Source organism: Physeter macrocephalus, chromosome 8 (genome assembly GCF_002837175.3).
Source record: "Physeter macrocephalus isolate SW-GA chromosome 8, ASM283717v5, whole genome shotgun sequence".
NCBI lineage: Eukaryota > Metazoa > Chordata > Mammalia > Artiodactyla > Physeteridae > Physeter > Physeter macrocephalus.
In genome coordinates, this window is record NC_041221.1 from 44092740 (window position 1) to 44112774 (window position 20035).

At 41.0% G+C, this 20035-nt stretch overlaps 1 protein-coding gene across 2 annotated transcripts in view; it reads right to left on the reverse strand.

Moving 5' to 3' along the window:
* The window catches only part of ADAMTS12 (ADAM metallopeptidase with thrombospondin type 1 motif 12), a 433405-nt gene that overhangs the window by 101566 nt on the left and 311804 nt on the right, over positions 1 to 20035 (reverse strand). For both annotated transcript variants that reach the window (XM_055086520.1, XM_055086519.1), the window contains exons 15-16: positions 12792 to 13036; positions 11201 to 11339 (exon numbers count right to left, since the gene is read on the reverse strand). In XM_055086520.1, coding sequence (XP_054942495.1) covers positions 11201 to 11339; positions 12792 to 13036 — 384 coding nt within the window. The remainder of the gene's footprint in view (positions 1 to 11200; positions 11340 to 12791; positions 13037 to 20035) is intronic.

A 20035-nucleotide genomic window follows, 5' to 3' on the forward strand; every position in this document is an offset into this window, starting at 1 on the left:
AACACTCCCTAACACCATACACAAAAATAAACTCCAAATGGATTAAAGACCTAAATGAAGGCCAGACACTATAAAACTCTTAGAGGAAAACATAGACAGAACACTCTATGACATAAATCACAGCAAAATCCTTTCTGACCCACCTCCTAGAGAAATGGAAATAAAAACAAAAATAAACAAATGGGACCTAATGAAACTTAAAAGCTATTTGCACAGAAAAGGAAACCATAAACAAGATGAAAAGACAGTCCTCAGAATGGGAGAAAATATTTGCCAAGTGTAGCAACTGACAAAGGATTAATCTCCAAATTTACAAGCAGCTCATGCAGCTCAATATCAAAAAAACAAACAACCCAATCCAAAAATGGGCAGAAGACCTAAATAGACATTTCTCCATAGAAGGTATACAGATTGCCAACAAACACATGAAAGGATGCTCAACATCACCAATCATTAGAGAAATGCAAATCAAAACTACAATGAGGTATCACCTCACACCAGTCACAATGGTCATCATCAAAATAGCTATAAACAATAAATGCTGGAGAGCGAGTGGAGAAAAGCAAACCCTCTTGCACTGTTGGTGGGAATGTAAATTGATACAGCCACTATGGAGAACAGTAAGGAGGTTCCTTAAAAAACTAAAAATAGAACTACCATACGATCCAGCGATCCCACTACTGGGCATATACCCTGAGAAAACCATAATTCAAAAAGAGTCATGTATCAAAATGTTCATTGCAGCTCTATTTACAATAGCCAGGATGGTTCTAGGGGCATGACAGGAATAAAGACACAGACGTAGAGAATGAACCTAAGGGCATGACAGGAATAAAGGCGCAGACGTAGAGAATGGACTTGAGGACACAAGGAGGGGGAAGGGTAAGTTGGGACAAAGTGAGAGAGTGGCATGGACATATATACACTACCAAATGTAAAATAGAGAGCTAGTGGGAAGCAGCTGCATACAGGGAGATCAGCTCGGTGCTTTTTGACCACCTAGAGGGGTGGGATAGGGAGGGTGGGAGGGAGGGAGATGCAAGAGGGAGGAGATATGGGGGTATATGTATATGTATAGCGGAATCTATTTGTTATAAAGCAGAGACTAACACACCATTGTAAAGCAATTATACTCCAATAAATATGTTTTAAAAAAATGAATTATCTTCATATACCCCTGAACCTGATCATTTCAAGTGGAAATTATACCTTGATATAAGAACAAGTAAAGTTTCTTATGTCCAAAACCAAAACGAAATAAAAGTGACATAGCTCATCATATTCTCAATTCAATACTGAGATTGTAAAATAAAGGGAGCCTGTTATATGGTTAATTTAGTTCATATAAGATTTTGCTGGCTCAAAAATTCAAGTTAGAAAGGGTATAGAGAAAGCAAGTAAAGACAACTTATTGTAATCACCTATGGCAGAAAATGCAATATTTCCTACTATATCAAAATTTAAGGTGAAGGATACTCAGGCACTGAATATTTAATCACATCACCTGCAAGAGATTCAAAGTACTTTACACCCAGTTTTTAAAATACTGACAAATACCAATATCTCTTTTTATAACCGCTTGAGTACATGTTAAGCAGTATAAGTTAAATTTTACACTAGGACATAATCTGTAATTCTCCTAAAATTGGATATAACATTGATTTTAATAATGTGAGATGATAAAAATTCTATGACTCAATAGAGGGCACTGCCACAATTCCCTTACAAAATACAGAAATAACATGTAACTTCATAGAAGATGGTAAGAGTAGGAAATGTAAAACCATATATCTTGTTGACAAGTCCATCCTAAATCTACCAACTTTCAATTTCAGTTCCCACCAAATATTTACTTTGTATTTTCTGGCTCTTTGAACCCCTTCCTCTCTGATTTCCTTGATCAATGAGTTCAGATCTATCCTTCATAATGAAGGCTCAGTCAAGAAGAACTTGAGTCCCATCACTGCAGGTATATGTATATGTATAGCGGAATCTATTTGTTATAAAGCAGAGACTAACACACCATTGTAAAGCAATTATACTCCAATAAATATGTTTTAAAAAAATGAATTATCTTCATATACCCCTGAACCTGATCATTTCAAGTGGAAATTATACCTTGATATAAGAACAAGTAAAGTTTCTTATGTCCAAAACCAAAACGAAATAAAAGTGACATAGCTCATCATATTCTCAATTCAATACTGAGATTGTAAAATAAAGGGAGCCTGTTATATGGTTAATTTAGTTCATATAAGATTTTGCTGGCTCAAAAATTCAAGTTAGAAAGGGTATAGAGAAAGCAAGTAAAGACAACTTATTGTAATCACCTATGGCAGAAAATGCAATATTTCCTACTATATCAAAATTTAAGGTGAAGGATACTCAGGCACTGAATATTTAATCACATCACCTGCAAGAGATTCAAAGTACTTTATACCCAGTTTTTAAAATACTGACAAATACCAATATCTCTTTCTATAACCGCTTGAGTACATGTTAAGCAGTATAAGTTAAATTTTACACTAGGACATAATCTATAATTCTCCTAAAATTGGATATAACATTGATTTTAATAATGTGAGATGATAAAAATTCTATGACTCAATAGAGGGCACTGCCACAATTCCCTTACAAAATACAGAAATAACATGTAACTTCATAGAAGATGGTAAGAGTAGGAAATGTAAAACCATATATCTTGTTGACAAGTCCATCCTAAATCTACCAACTTTCAATTTCAGTTCCCACCAAATATTTACTTTGTATTTTCTGGCTCTTTGAACCCCTTCCTCTCTGATTTCCTTGATCAATGAGTTCAGATCTATCCTTCATAATGAAGGCTCAGTCAAGAAGAACTTGAGTCCCATCACTGCAAGAGCTCAAACACACTGATTTTATTATCCATTGCTGAAACCCATACTTCTCACAACATTGGTAAGACTCAAAGCCAATAGTTTTTTCCTCCCTGAAATCCCAATGAACTGATTACATACATTGACTGTCATGGTCAGAAAGAAATTATGTAAGAAATACGTAAGAAATGCTCAAACAGGAGCATCGCTGGTGCTTGAAGAATGCTTAATGGAACAAGGTAGGAACCATTTTCAAAATTTACCACAATCAAGAAGTATTCTTTCCTGCTTATAACTCCTCTTCTGCAGCCACTGTGTACAAATCAGGCAAAGCACACACTTAAAGAAAGTCAGAGGCCTGCAACATCTCACAAAACTCACAGGGTTAACAAGAAAAGCAAACATTCAGCATTTTGCAGGGTATATTGAGCAAAGCAAGCCTTCAGAGAAACCAACTGAGAAATCCCCAGCAAGTGCACTATTAGGGAACAAAACTAAGGCCCTGGAAACAGGGGAGGGTCTAATCTCTGCTGGCTGCATGTGATAAAAATGGGATGGGATGGGACTAAGTTGACCAGTAGAAGAAGAGAATATTAGATTAGCCACCTTGGAAAGAATTCCGGTTAAAGGTTCCACATGTAAGGAACTTGGAAGTTGCCACTCTGTTGTAATGACAAGTAAAAAGCTGAACAGACTGAAAAATCAACAATTCTTCTTGGATATGAGAGAGGAAAGGGCACAGGGCAAACTGCTGCTCCCAAGACTGGAGAGACATGTGAGTGAATAGAGACAGACGAGTGAATGAGTCTCTACTTTCCAGAGTAGAGACTCATAAGCTGACTACCATGGGAACCTGAATTTCAGCAACTTAATATCAGATACCAAACCGTGGATCCAGGATACCCCAAAACAGCAAGTACAATAAATGCCCAAAAAAACCCCAAAAAAACTACACCTAGGCATATCACTTTCAAATTACAGAAAATCAAAGTCCTGAAAGAAGCCAGAGGGAAAAAACACCTTACCTACAGAGGCACAGAGAAAGAACTGCATGTGACTTCTCAGAACTCATGCAAACAAGAGAGCAGAGTGAAATATTTAAAGTGTTGAGAGAAAAAAACCCACCAAGTTAGAATTCCACACCCTGTGAAATTACCATTCAAAAGTGAAGGAGAAATAATTTCTCAGACAAACAGAAACTGGAGGAATTCGTTGCCAATAGACCTGCAGGAAAGAAATGTTAAAAGAAATTCTTTAGAAAAAAGGAAAATATTAAAAATCAGAAGCTTGGATCTATATAAAGAAAGGAAAAACACTAAAGAAGCAATAAATGAAGGTTAAATAAAAACTTTCATTTTTCCTATTCCGAGTTGATCTAACAGAAAACAGGTTTGTTCAAAATAATAACACCAATAATATATTCAATTATTTTGATTACGATGCTTATGTATATATGATATATATGTATATGTGCTTAGGTACACATAGAGAAATGAAATGAATCACAAAAATGATACAAGGGACGAGAGGCAGGAACCAGGACTATTTTGTTATTATAAGGTACTCATACTGCCTATAATTTTGTTATTATAAAGTACTCATAACAATGAAGTGGTACAGTGTTATCTGAAAGTGGATTGGATTAGCTGTAAACATATGCTGCAAACTCTAGGGCAATCACTAAAAAAAGCAGATTAGCTACTCTGGGCTAAGAGTTTTCATTAGTTCATTAGTGAAGTACAACTGGAAGGTTGTCAGGTCTCCACTGTGTATTACTCGTAGTTTATTTTATATATTTATGCATGTGGTAAACTATATAATCCTCATTCCATAGCATATGTTTAAATGCATCTCAATAAATCCTATTATTTTTATGAAGTCCTACATATTAAAAAAATCCTCCACATATTTTTAGAGATCAATATCTGGACTTGGTTGATCCTACCTGACAATTACAGAGGACAAAGTCAGACAGATTAGCGCCAAGATGAGTGCAATTTAAAAAAGTCAAGGAAGTATCTGACTCTGATTTTCTGTCCTCTAAACATCACTATATGGTCACCCATCAGAATCAGAGTGAAATATGTGCCCTTATTTATTATTCTCACGCTTTATCAAGGAGATGTGGACATATCTCAAATGCACGTGATTATTTTGAGCCTTACTAGGAATACTGTCAGACTCTGTAAGAACTAGTTTCAGTGATGTAAGTATCTGTTCTACATGTATTTATTTCTAATGAACATGATCTAGTTTCTAAGGCAGCTTAGAACAGTTCAAGCAATCTCCAGGAGCTTCGCATGGTCTTTGGAGTTTTCTTTTTTTTTCTTTTAATTGGGGTATAGTTGTTTTATGATGTTGTGTTAGTTTTTACTGTACAGCAGAGTTCCCTGTGCTATACAGCAGGTTCTCACTAGTTATCTATTTTATACATGTTAGTGTATATATGTCAGTGGAGTTTTCAGTATTTGCCTTTTCCTCTCAGAATGTGACATTCCTTAAACAAAGGAACAATGACTACGCTCCAAAAAGAATTCAGCCAAGCAGGGTGACGTCCAGGGTGGGGCAGGAGAAAATGTTCTCCCTTTTGTGCAGGCCATTGTTGTGCTTCTAGACCAAAAGCACAGCACAGAGGAGACAACAGAGCACACAACTGGCAAAGGTCACATTCAGAAGTGATGACCCATTGTCTGACAGCAGTGCCATTGCTGTAAGTTTTATAAGACACATGGGAATTCTGGTTAGAATATATTACAACTGACAGATTCTTGCAGTCCTAGGGGTGCCATGGGGCAAAACTATGGCTTTTACATTTTTAGGAAAGTGATCTTGAGGTTTTGCCAAAATATTTTTTTTGTTTAATAAGGAGTCCTGAAGCTTCCTTTTGAGACCAGCATCTGTGTCAAGCCATTTCTGCAGCTGTTCCTCCACAGATAATCCATTGGTTGCACTTTCATGGTTGATCTTTGGATGGGTGACCGGGGTAAATTTTCTTCAACAAGCCTCTTGTAATGAACGGTAGCACTTGCTATTCCATTCCCTTCCAAACTTTCCCAAGGGACAGCTAGTCCTAAATTCTCCCAGAGCCACCCCAAAGTCATGCCCCACAGATAAGGCAGGAGTGAAAGTAAATATGGTGGAGAGGACAGAAGAACGAACACTAGTGGAGAGAGAGGCCCGTTGCTGGTATACTCTGAGCCCTCTTTACCTTGGAAAAGTGGGTTGTGGAAAATAACTGGGCTGGCTTTGATGACAGTTAGCTAAATTTATAATATACTCTTGCCAATTTTTCATATGGATTTCTGCTCTTGAACAAAGATGATAAAAATTTTTAAATAGTCAAACTAAGGAAATAACATCTTGGTGAATTTTTTTTAATCATAAATTTTATTTTATTTTAAATAACTTTAACTACCTCAGCTGTTAATAAAATAAAAGCAGAAAGAACAGGCTGCCTTTTTTCCAGATTTAATCACAAAATTGTGTCTACAATAATTGACATAACTCGCTTCTTGTCCTTCACCCATCTCAACAAAAATTATTGCATTTTCCCTCAAATTGTATTTTTCGGATTCCTCTGTGAATATACTCATTTTGTCCTCGTTCCTGGAGGCATCTTGGTTTAAATCCATCCTTTAAAAAAGGAGAAGGGGTACGTATGTGGAGGCAAAATATTCTCTTGAAGCAAGCAGATACAGAGTTGCTAGAAGCAGCTGACTGTAAACACAAGCTGCCTGGTTGGGAAGGGGAAGGCTGTTGATCTGGAGACGTGTCACAGCCTTTGGTGGACGGGCACAGGCAAAGCCCCACTGGGCCCTCCTTCCTTGGTAGGGTCAGGACTGAGCCAGAGGAGGCGGAGCTTCATCTTCCCCTTGGAACTCGTTGTTTTGGTTCTCCTCCAAAAGCCTTCATCCAGATAAGAAGCCAATGACTGATTACATCTTCTTGAATTTATACTTAAGCAGCTCTTTGCTCCAAATGCACAATGTAAATTATATGTAAAATATAAATTATAAAAGATATTAAATTATAACTATATAAAAAGGGAAGACCAAAATGTCACAATGCTTAAATGTAGGTAAACATCCCGGCAAAAGGGTGAGAAGGACTTGGGTGAAGGGTTTGCCGGGCTCTCAGCCAGAAGCTGTTGGTGGGTGGTGGCCATGTGCGCAGCCCCCGTGAAATCTGAGGGCTTTAACTGCTCCACCTGAGATGGGAAGGAGACCACCATCACCACAAACTTCTTAGAGCCTTAACTCTTGATGACTTTCAGGCCTAGGAAGGTTGCAAAGTAAGGACTCAGCTTCTCATGCGAGCGCTCAGCCAAGCTGCCAGACTGGCTCTGTGATAATTCCTAACGTATTTTCAATGTCACTAGGAGAGGCAATTTTGAACCACCTTAGCAAGTCCTGTCCTGAAATGAGGTCCCACAGTGTGGTCAGGAAAAAACTGCAAAAACTAGAAAGAATGGGTGCACACAGAGAGAAAAAGGGAAGAAAGGGACAGGAAAGAGAAAAATAAAAGAAACTAAAAGGAAATCACACTCAAATCAAGCCTGTAAATTATTATTCCAAAATCCATAAAGAAATATAATACCAAGAAAGACAACAAAATAATGACAACAGGAGTTCACTCTGGATAAAATAAGTTTGTTAGGACCGTGCTATGGAATGAATGTGTCCCCTTAAAATTCATATGTTGAAGCCCTAACCCCCCAGTGTCATGGTATTTGGAGGTGGCACATTTGGGAGGTAATTACGTCATGAGGGTAAGGTCCTCATGACGGAACTGATGCCTTTATAAAAAGAAAAAGGGACATAAGATGTGAGGACACAGCGAGAGGGTAGCCATCTACAAGCCAGGAAGAAGATTCTCACTAAGAACTGAATCTGCCAGCACCTTGATCTTGGACTTCCCAGCCTCCAGAACAGTGAGAAGTACATGTTTGTTGTTGAAGCCACCCAGCCTATGGTATTTTCTTATAGCAGCCAAACTGACAAAGATAGGCAGCCTGACCTACTTTTTAAAATAAGCATGTTACTTACTGCCTTTGGCCATTTTCACCTGGAAATCTCCTAGGCACTTTAGTTAAACTCATAAAATCATAAACTCCTCTTGGGATCTGTTTCTTGTCACACGTTCCTTGCTTCAGTGAGTGACACTACCATTTAGCCAGTTTTGCGAAGGAGAACACTGGGGTCACCCTTCAACCCTCCCTCACGCACAAACCACTCTCTATCAAAAGATAAATGGAATCAACCATTAAGTTCAGTCTAGTACAGCTCCTAAATATCCCCACATTTGCATGATTTTTCCATCTGTACCACCTTCACTTTAGTTCAAGCCACTATTATTACTTCCCTAGACCACTGCCAAGATCTTCTATCTCTTTTCCTTCCCTTCTAGTGTTTCTCCCACATGGAAATAAAACATTGACCCTAGTTAACTCCGGGGGAAGAGGAAAGGGAGTGGAGTTAGGCAGTGCTCTTCAAGTGTATTTGTGCAATTTCTTACTCTTTAAAAGTGAAGATTGAAACAAACATGACATAATAAGATCTGATAAAGTTGAGTGGTTGATTTACAGGAGTTTGTTATTGCATTCTCCTTTTTGCCGGGGCCTTTGCAATATTTTCCAGTGAAAAAGTGTAAAACTAGAATGACATGATAACAAAATAAAATAAAGTAAAATAAAATAAAATGATTGCTACTACCTGTTTGTAACCTTTTTACTCTGGGAATCAATGTGGTAATAAGTTTCTTAACATTTGTTATGTTACTTTTTGAACCTAGAAATTCCATCTACAAATTAAAATTTAATGAGATCATTCTTCACATGGGCCCAAAGATGCTCATCAAAGGATTATGATCAATAAGGAACTGGCTAAGGGAATTTTGTTTTGTCTTGCCAGTGAAATATAATGTATCCACAAAAATGAAAGCTATGGAGACTGAAAAACACATGGAATGGTACCCATGTTATGATGTTAAGTGAAAACGTGTATATGTACCTAAATACATCCATATGCACACAACTATACACATCTATGATGAGAAAAAATAATATTGAAAGGCAACAAAGCAAAGTACCAAAGTGCATGTATGTTAGGGTGGTGACTTTAATTTTTTCAGTAACATATTTAACTTAGCTTTATAATATAGAAAGTTTTAACTTAAAGGAAATAAAAATACATCATTGAATGATTGAGTGTTTCGGGCAGTCTTCCAGCTTTATGTTTAGCAGTGAGTGTCTTATGTGAATATTAGCATTTCATTCTCTATGTCTGAGAGTGTGAAGGTAGATAGGCTGTCATCCTTCTCTGCCAGAATTAAGAGAGCTCACTGCCACTCGAATAGACAGCACGGCTGAAATTCAGGTAAGCGCATGGGCACTATGATAACTTCTGTTAAGGTTTAATAACCAGAGTGACATCTGCCCAAGTCAGGCAGAGATGCTCCTGAAGGACCAGGCTGTATCAAAGCCAAACGCCCGCTGTTTGGTAAGGCTGTTTCATTTCCTTGCTAAATACGAATATATCTTTATGATCACTGCACAAATCAGCCATTTATGTTGTATTTCCCATGCTCTGAAATACTACACAAGCAATGCAAAGGGTCCGGCCCATGCTGAAATAGCAGGGGGTGTGGGGTGGATAATCTCGTGTTTCTCTGAGAAGGCCCTGCTCAGGCAGGACTGGCTGAGTTTCTCTCTGTGGCGTCCTGGAATAAACGATTTAAAGCTTAAACCTGTACGTCACTGCAAAAAAGAGAACAAAAGGGATGCAAAATCGAAAAAGTATTTTTTAACTACAGTCCCGATGACTTCATTTTCCTCCCAACTTCTCCTCAGGGAAAAATTTTTCACCAACTTATTTTCTGCTTAAATTGCTTTTGCTTCTCAGCAAAAAGATCCCAGCCCTCCTGGGCAGCAGTGGGAAGAGCAGGGCTGACTCTTACTGATGCCCTTTACGGCTGCTGCCAGATTTGACCTAGACAGATTTCCAGAGGTTTAGGATTTTCAAGATGTCACACATTTTGAAATGAACATATGATTCCTGTGATTTCTAAAAGTGAGCTGTTGGTTTTCTATACCGAAGGAGGGAAAGAAAGAAATCAGTAATACAAAAATTGTTCACAAGGCTGATGGGCCACGACTCAATGTCTGTCCCTGGATCTCTTTCCATGACTACTTCCTGGGGGTGGAAGGAGCAAGTGAACAAATGGAGCAAAGTACACGACAGGGAAGCCAGGGAGGAGGAGGCTGTGTTCTCCTGACGCCTTCTCTCCATCACTTTGATTCCCTTTGCTATATTGCTGATTCTGGCACTTCAGCCAATAGCAGCCCTAGTTTTATAGGCAGCAGTAACAAGAGAGGCAGAAAGTTCCCGAACAGACTTGGACAGGATCCAAAGGGAGAAAGAGAGGCAGAGACTACTATTAAAGCCCCCAAATGAGTGCAGAGCCCCAAGTACCAGAACAGCCCCGACCCCTGCCCCCAGAGGCCCCAGAAATGTTCATCTAGCACTGCGGCCACAAGAGTCCGCACTCTACAAACACATACTCCTTTACAGTTCCCAGCCTCTCTCTGCAGCTGGACTGTGCCCACAGGGCTGAGGCCAACCAATGAAACATGAGCAGAAATGGTTTGCGTCACTCCACGCCAAGGCCGTTATTAAGGGCCAGTCTGCCTCTTCAATTTCTCCCTTCCCCTGTGGGGCAATTTCAGATGTCTCAGCTACAAGATGAAGCAGGGCCATCTAGTCTGTGCCAGATTTAGACTGGGTTAAAAATAAACCTTCACTGAGTTCTTAAGATTTTGATTTCTTTGTTACCATAGCAGAACTTGTCCCATCCTGACACACTTGACAGCAAGGAACCTCTCCAATGCTTGATTTATGACAGAAAACTGTTTTTCTTGTAGCTATGAAAAACTGGTAAATTGGAGACAAAAGAAGAACACTGGGCTAGGAATTAGGAGAGACGGCTATGGTCTGGATTTGGCCGTGATTTAAAGGATACCTCTGGTGGGTGGTTTGACTTTAGTGGTCCTCAGGTCCTCAACCAGAGAAGTTATAAACCTTTCTGGTCTGCTTTTTTAAAAAAGACACGTAACCTTTTCTGCAAACAAAACCTTTCATGAAGGACAGTATGTAAAACTGATAAAAGAAAAAGTACTTCTTTCTTTAGACCATGACCAGACCAACACATTAACTCCCCATAGAGGCCCCTGGGCCATCTTTGTGGAACCCTGTAGACTTAGGGGCGAGAGTGCAAACTGCTGGCTTAAACTTCCTCCATGGCCTATTCTGAAGCTGACGTGGATTCATAGAGAGAGGAGCTGTTCTCACCTGTCCCACACGTTACACTGCACTCTGTCCAGCGGCCATACTGCCAGAAATACACCAGCTTTTCCACGTCATTGTCAAGGCCATCTTTCCGGATTGTGTACTCATACTTGATGCCAGGGTTAGTCACCTGGAATAGAAGCTAAAGAACAAGAGCGGGGTCATGTCAAACTCTGTTGTGACTTTATACTGCAAACCACAGTCATATAAAAATGCTGTACAATGTCCATCATCTTAAAGTAGTCATGGAGGTGTGCATTGGAATACATACCATTAAATAAATACCTCTGCTTCCACCTGCATGTCTACGTATGTCTACAGTTAATCTGCTCCTATTCTTTCTTGACTGAATTCTCATGGGAATTCATGGGAGGCCTAATCATAATGGGAATTACTCTGAGGGAATGACCAGAGTGTCCTTTCCAACAATAGGTTGGTAGGTCACCTTGTGCCCTTGCCTACTTACTAACTTTGTGGTTATGGATAAGTTACTTAATCTCTTTGTGCCTTACTTTCCCCATCTACAAAGTGAGGATAATCATAGCATGACTAATAGGGTGCTTTTAAGGGTTAAACAAACAAAAGTAATGTGACTAGATATGATTAGATCCGTGTCTGGCATATAGCTAGCACTCAGTAAACAGTAATTTTTGTTGCCATTGTTGTTGCTTTACAGTGGCTTTCTCTAGCTCTCAGGCTGATTAGTTTTCTTGAAAGCATATAGTTCTGGGATTAAAATGCTCATGGGTTTTAGCCAAGGCATAAAATTGGAGACAGAATTTGGGACCTTCTCCTCACTTCCCTCTCCTGCAGGCAATCTATTTACCACATGTTTGAAATGGATTAATCTCACACTTAGAGGTGGTAGACTGGTTGCTCCATGGGGTGGGCCTATAAGATGTAAGGTCTCCTGACATTTATGGATCATAGCTGTCAAGCGTTGACCTCCAGTTTCTGTGAATGCCCTGATCTCTGGCTCTGCAATGACTTCCTTCTAACTTCTGAATATAGTTAGATGTGACTGTCCTGGGCCATCCATCATCCCCAACCTGCCTTGGTCTGCTGGTATAATTACATTGCTCCTTTTCTACAGTTCTTTGCTAGTATGAAAGACAAATCACTTGTGCCTTTGAAGAGCACGTGCTACATCTTAACCCCTCTCTTCTCCAAGAGTTTCACGAAGTCAAACCTTTTGCCTGAGGACAACCACGTGATAACATGTGAAAGAACCATGTCAGTTCATCACCACTGCTGGAAAGCTGTTTGGAAACTCATGCCAGGCTGACATAGACTGGTAGCATCCCTTTTATACCTGAGGAACACTCACTCTGAAATAAATAGCCTGTCAACCATACTGGAAACTAAATTCAACAGATGATTTTAGGGCCCGTGGCATTTCATCACAAGGGTTTTGCCAATGTTAGGCAATAAAGGATTAGCAGCATAAACTAATATCTCACTTCCCTCCCTGTTCCTTGCTAAAAGAAGGTTTAAGGATTCTTAATGAATATCCCCTAGCAAACACCTTGGAAAAGAAAATTAGAAAGATCCTAACTAGTGCACATGTCAGCAGTTTCCTTTGCTTCTGTGTTACCTGGATCCACACTGACTCATTGGTGGGACCTGTGGCCATCAGTTTCTCCAGGTCTCCTTTCCTGTCATATTGAAAGACGGTCCCTGCCAGCTTGTAGTTCCCATTCCACTGGATAATAAATCCTCCATTGAGGTAATATTTTTCAGGGTCTTCACTCCTGATGGCCAGAAAGTTTCCAGCTCCCTCAACCTCCATTACCCGTATGTCCCTGGCTCCTTTTGGAATCAGCCCGATGTCAACATAACCTAAGGAGAGAAGAGAGGCATGCAAGCTTAGCCGAACACAGTCTGTTTCTGACTCATCATCCGTCCTCCTCCCAGCATCTCCATCAGTTAGTGCCCTTGCCTTCCTGCTGGGTGGTTACTGGGACTGGTGGATGCACTAATAACGGGGAACTTTAAAAGCTTGGCCATGAGTAGAATTCTCAGGAGCCTTGTGACTCATTATGTAATCAGTTTTATGAGAGGAGAGGTGAAATAAATGCAGATTGAACTCTGAACCTTTTGTGGTTGATCCAGCATTTATTTTTCTGTGATTTTCTGTTGATAGTTCCAAATGTTTACAGCCCCCAGCCAGCTTCCCATTAGCATTTCTGCTTCCGCATTTGTCGCTGCTATCAGATTAATCTCCCTAAACATTGCAGTGGCTACATCCTTTCGCCCCATCCTCATTGCCTGAAAATTAAAGACAGACTCTTAGAAGTAATTTAATCATAGCTTAAATTCATTAAGAGAATTCTGGAGGGAATCTTGGACTGACTGCCACCTGGCGCTCTTGAATACAGCTTGTGATGAGAAACTCAGCTCTGAGCACAGCTTTTTATATTGCTGGACAATTATATTCATTAGAAAGGGTTTTTTTTCACATTTTTTCTTATGTTTTGATGAAATATAAACTTATGTTGTTCTCATGTGTTCTAATCCAACACTCTGAAAAAGCACAGAGGACATCTACTTAAAGACCATGATCAATTCTAGCTACAGTCTTATCCTTTTGCTTACTGGTTGTTACGGTAGGAGACCTACTGGGGAGAAATGGAATGAACACATAATGGCTTCTTCTCTTTGCCAGACTCTAGGCTAAGCCCTTTATGCATTCATCCTGTTTATGCTTCAAAAGAACGATCATCTCATAGCTGTGATAGAATGGAAAGATGCTGGGGATGGCATTGGGCAAGGAGTACTGGGGCATGGGAGTCAGACATCTGATTCTAGTTTCTGCACTGCCACGAACGAGCTCCATGATGTCCATTGACTTATTTAACTTCTTTGAATGTCATCTGCACAATGAAGGACATTGAATGAGATGAGAGCTTGAATGAGATGATGTCTGACATCCCTCCCAGCTCTGCTAATCGATTATTTTGTCCTTTTCTAAGCTAAATTTTCTCTGTTCCTTTAGCTTTTCCATACAAAACTTGATTTTAAGACCTTGATCATTTTCCACTGGATATACACTAAGTTTTTTTATTGTTTTTTTTTTGTTTGTTTGTTTTTGTGGTACGCAGGCCCCTCACTGTTGTGGCCCCTCCCATTGCGGAGCACAGGCTCCGGACGCGCAGGCTCAGCGGCCATGGCTCACGGGCCCAGCCGCTCCGCGGCATGCGGGATCCTCCCGGACCGGGGCACGAACCCTTGTCCCCTGCATCGGCAGGCGGACTCTCAACCACTGCGCCACCAGGGAAGCCCTAAGTTTTTTTTTGACTACAAACAAACCCTCATCTCTGTCACCTAAAAGTGCCCTGACTGCTCTCTTTCCCTCAGACATTAACATAACATGGGATCCTGGGAGTTAAAACCCACGTCTGGCCAGCAGGAGCGATTTACTCAGAAGCTGGGTACAGGCCACAACCTCAGCTCTATTTTTTCGAACTGGCAGCTCCCACCCAAAGGAGTGAAGTATGGGGCCCGAAGTACTTGATTAAATTCCACTGGGCCCTCACACACTTGCCTGAGACAGACGATTGAAACTATTAAGTTACAACTAGCTCAGGGAAAATATTTAATCACATGTAATTGAGGGTGATGCAATTGCTTAAAACGCCTTTGGAGCGTTGCTCCCTGCAGCATAGCAGAGCTCACGCATAAAGTCAACTAGCATTAAAGAATATGGCAACCACCATATCCCTTGTTTAAAAACAAACAAAAAACCAAGCCAAAACAAAAAACAGTGAGAACTAGATGAGAAAAAAACCCAAAAGAGTTTGCCTTTTATCTTCCACTTAGGAAAATCTAAAATTAGAAATATTTATTTTGTGTAGATTCTGTCTTATCAAAAGGTGAAGTACATCAAATTTAAAATAAAAGCTTTCGTGGTTGAGAGTCCACCTGCTGTTGCAGGGGACACAGGTTCGCGCCCCGGTCCGGGAAGATCCCACATGCCGCGGAGCGGCTGGGCCCGTAAGCCATGGCCGCTGAGCCTGCACGTCTGGAGCCCGTGCTCCGCAACGGGAGAGGCCACAACAGTGAGAGGCCCACGTACCGCAAAAAAAAATAATAATAAAATAAAAAATAAAATAAATAAAATAAAATAAAAGCTTTCATTGAATATAATTGCTGCTTCCGAACAGTTTGTAGAAAGAAGATGTAAACGGAGGCAGATTTAGCCACGAGCGAAAGCAATACATATTTGTAATATATTTTTGAAAAAGAATACCTAAGAGGAACCCAAAAGATAAAATTGTGGTGTTTGGAGTCGAAAAGAACCATAACATAGCCACCAGACTCCTTCACACATGACAAAATAACCCACAATAGAGAGGAGTATAAAATGAAAAGTAAAAGTTTCCATTTCCCTCCACCCAGAGTCCTATGTCCCAAAGATAATTACACTTAATAGTTTCTTGGATTCTCTTCCAAAACCTTTCTTTGCATGTATAAACACACATACACATACTTTTTTAAACAAGTGAGATCATACTATGACAACTATTTTAACTATTGCTTTTTAAATTTAATATACCTTACGTATCTTTCCACATTTTTTTTTAGCATTTCAACAACTGCCAAAATGACATAAACCCATTTATTTAATCAGCCAACTGTTAATGGACATTTAGGTAGAAGAGAATGACCATCAATCTCTTTATCTATAAAATGAGGAAACTGAGTTCCCAAGAGAGGAAGAAATCTATGCCACACCACACGGCCACACACACAACACACACACACACAAACACACACACACAAACACACACACACGCCTATAACCAGGCTTTGCTAATCAACTCCTAATACAACGTTTTTAATGAAAAAATGTGATTGGTAGAACAGAGATGAAAAAAATCCCCTTGAATGTCTCATCCTCATGGGTCTTCTTTACAGAAATGAGAATCATATTAAAAAGTTGTAGGGGGTGAAGGGTTATTGAGACATTCATTCTGTCACGGTCAGATTTTCAGGGTTGGTAAGCATATCTCCAAAGTATTAAGAACGATGAATATATTAATTCAGTAAATCACTTTTCTTCCATTTTCCTCAGTAAACACGATTCTTTTTTTTTTTTTTTTTGGTACTTGGGCCTCTCACTGCTGTGGCCTCTCCAGTTGCGGAGCACAGGCTCCGGACGCGCAGGCTCAGCGGCCATGGCTCACGGGCCCAGTTGCTCTGCGACATGTGGGATCTTCCCGGACCGGGGCACGAACCCGTGTCCCCTGCATCGGCAGGCGGACTCTCAACCTCTGCGCCACCAGGGAAGCCCCAACACGATTCTTTTGCACCAGTATTGGGGGAAGTGGAAAACATAATCTTGACCTCAAAGAAGGAGCCTCTAGGCCCATGGAGACCACCTGGAGAAACCATCCCATTACTGAGTCTTGAACACCTTGAGCTAAAAGAATACTCAGGGCCTCTGAGGATGGAGCAGGAGGCTGGCTTCACTTCTGAAGACATATTGTAAGAGTGACGGTGGATTAGTAGGCTAATGTGCATCTTATTCAACTATCCTAAAAAAAGGATTAGCCCACTGGCATATTTGGTTTCCAGTCTGTCACTTCAAATAAAAATGTGTTTATAAAGAGGTCATACTATTAACCCAGGCAATTTAACTACAACTACCAGCTTGTCTTTTTTTTTTTTTTTTTTACAATTTGTGCTGTCAGTTTGTGGCAAGCAAGACAATCCTCACTGCAGGCCAAGATGCCATGGTTTCTGTGAGGGGGCTCCTGGGAAAGATAGATCCATCTTCTGAAGCCTGGCTTGACAGCAGTGACATATTGCTGTCTGGTTCAGATCCAAAACTGCCTTTGACCTGCTCACAAATCACAGCGAGGAAGAGCTACATACAAATACATTCGCCAGGCAGATGTACTGAGAATTAAACTGCCCTGGATTTGGAGGTTTAGCCTCAATTATTTCAAAAGAGGGTTGTAAGGGGCCTGGAGTCTTGGAACACACTGTGAGCAACCATAATCCTCTTGCTAGAAACCAGTGGAAACATAGCAGAGGGAATAGACACTGACAGGGGCTTCCTGACCCTAAATGCTTCCTCACAGCCCTGAGCCCTGGAGGTCATTCAGCTCTTTTGATGGGAAAACTCCCATGTAAAGTGTCCAGTCACTCTCCCTACCCCTTCCAACTCAAGGTTTCCTGGAAAGCATGACATAGGACAGTCTCCAAGTAAGGTGGTATTTTGGTAAACAAGGTTACAAGAAAGCTATGTCCTCTCTTATCATTATGTCCTACCTTCTGCCTCTGATTCTGTCTCTGGAATGTTTTCTTATATGATTCTCATCCCCTTTACAAGAACTTCTTTAGTCCAGGCCCTTATCTCCTGAACCTGGGTTAATGTTTGGGTTCCCAGCACTGGGCTCTCCTATTCCGGGCAATTTTGTATGTTGCTGGCAAACTAGTCTTTCTATGACACTGACCTCCTCACGTCATTCACCCTCCCTAAAATCTTAGAAAGGTCCCTATCCTCTCTTGAATCTACAGCAAATAAACTGAACCATGCGGAACAGCCTAGGAGCAACTTTGAGTCACGAAGCCGTATCATCTCTTCCTAAAAGTGTCTCATGTCCCACTGCCTAGACTTGTATAGACCCTACACCCACACTGTGGCCACAGCCCTCCGACCTGTGCTGTGAGTGTTCTTAATGGGTTCCATTCATTCATGATCATTTTCATTTTGTCACAGAGCCTAGGGAGCCACCAGCAAAAGTCCAGAACATGCCTCATTATGGGATTAAGATGGTAATTTTAGCATAATTTGTAATTGTTGTCAATTCCTAACTCTATATGAATTTAATCTTTTGACCATAAAGATCAGTGGCAGAGCCTAGGGAGCTATAGCCAGAAGAACTAAGCACATAAACACACAGAATCAGGGCTTCCCTGGTGGCACAGTGGTTGAGAGTCTGCCTGCCGATGCAGGGGACACGGGTTCGTGCCCCGGTCCGGGAAGATCCCACATGCCGCGGAACGGCTGGGCCCGTGAGCCTTGGCCGCTGAGCCTGCGCGTCCGGAGCCTGTGCTCCGCAACGGGAGAGGCCACAACAGTGAGAGGCCTGCGTACCTCAAAAAAAAAAAAACAAAAAAACCCAAAACAAACAAACAAACAAACAAAAAAACCCACACAGAATCAATAAGTAGATGGGATCCAGGTGGTCAGGTACATACATAATTCCAGGCAGCTGCTGCTTTTACTCCATTTCAGGAATCTCCTATTCTAAAGATATGGATACTGGCAGCAAGAGTTGAAGAACAGGGACATTCTGTGTCTTTCCTCTGCTTTTTAGATTATAGATTTTTTTTTTCAACATGCTGAATTGTAAAAGTGAAAAACTGTATGTGAGGTATATCAGACAGTGGAAATTGAAGTAACTTCTTGTGCCAAAAGACTTAAAATTACTATGTGCATCAAATCTACTCAATAGATATACAAATGTATCATTTAAAATATAAAATTAAAGGTGAATTTTATATGGTAACTGTTCGAGTTCCATAAAAAGATTTCAAACAAAAGTTGAGCACATTCTGGTTATGATTAAATAAAAGAGGTAGGAATCAAGGCTGGTGGTTTGGGCACTGAGTTAAGTGACACAATTAGTCGTAGGAGAGTTCCAGAATGCTCAGAGAATGTGGTCCCTTGTTCCCAGCATCAAAACAAAGCAGGCCAGTGTGAATAAGACCAGGACTTGATTCAGTGGTCAGAGGGCCTGGCATTGGTGAGGTCTAGAGAAGCCAATTAAGGCCAGAGGAGTCTAGAGTGGTAGTTTTAGGAAGTCAATGGATTAAGTCCAAATCTTGGTGATGTGTGCTAGGGAAAAATAGGTCATTTAATGACCACACCCGATACTCAGGGGCATACTCAGTAACTTCATCCCGGGTGTTAGGCAAGTCTAGAAGGGAGGTGCCCCACTATATCTGGCTTCCACCCTAGGCATCACCCCAGCCCCAGCGTGGGATACTGCCCCATCCCCTCTGGCTCTACCTGGGTGGTGCACCCTGGCCATCCTATTTCCAGCACCTTCAGATGCTCTTCATCATCTCCAGGCCTAAATTAGCCTCCTCCCAAGACGCCTTCAGCAACTGCTGGTGCCAAGGGATCATGGGAACTGTCTTTACTGAAGACAGTCTGCAGGGCCACAGCTGATTTGGGATGAGGATGGGCTCTCCATGCCCCGAGGATTATCAGCAGCCCAAAGCTGCACAAGGAAGAAACCTCGAAAAAGGTAATCATGGGAAAGGAATAGTGCAACGTGAGTAAGGAGGGCACGTTAGGTGGGAGAAGCCACGTGGAGAGCCTTAAGGCACCACTGGCTGGGACTCCCTTACAGGGAGGAACTGGAAATAAGAGCAAATTGAAGTAACCCTGCCTTGCCTCTCCTCTGGTCTTGAAGCTACACCCCAACTCTTCTGCCTTTAAACCCACTGTTGGCTTCTCTGCCCTCAGTTACAGAGCCTGCTCCTATGTCTGCATCCTCCTCAGCCAGCTTTTCATCTCTTCTCTCCCCCAGGTCTCGGTCCATTGGCCTTCAGCCCTGGATCCTCTCCAGGGATCACACTCTTAAACCTGGTCCTGTGCACAGCCACTAAGCCATTGTAGATCCCTAGTGCAACGTGATGCTTCCTGTAATTGCTTAGCATTCAACCCCTTTCCTAAAACCACCAAGGAACCTTTATCCCTTTGTAGTGAAGGCTATACCCATTTTGAATTCTGTGAAAGTCACAATCTGCTTAAAAAGAGTAACACTCCATCTTGACCTTCATTCTCGGTCCCCTGCCACTTCAATTATTTATGTGTTT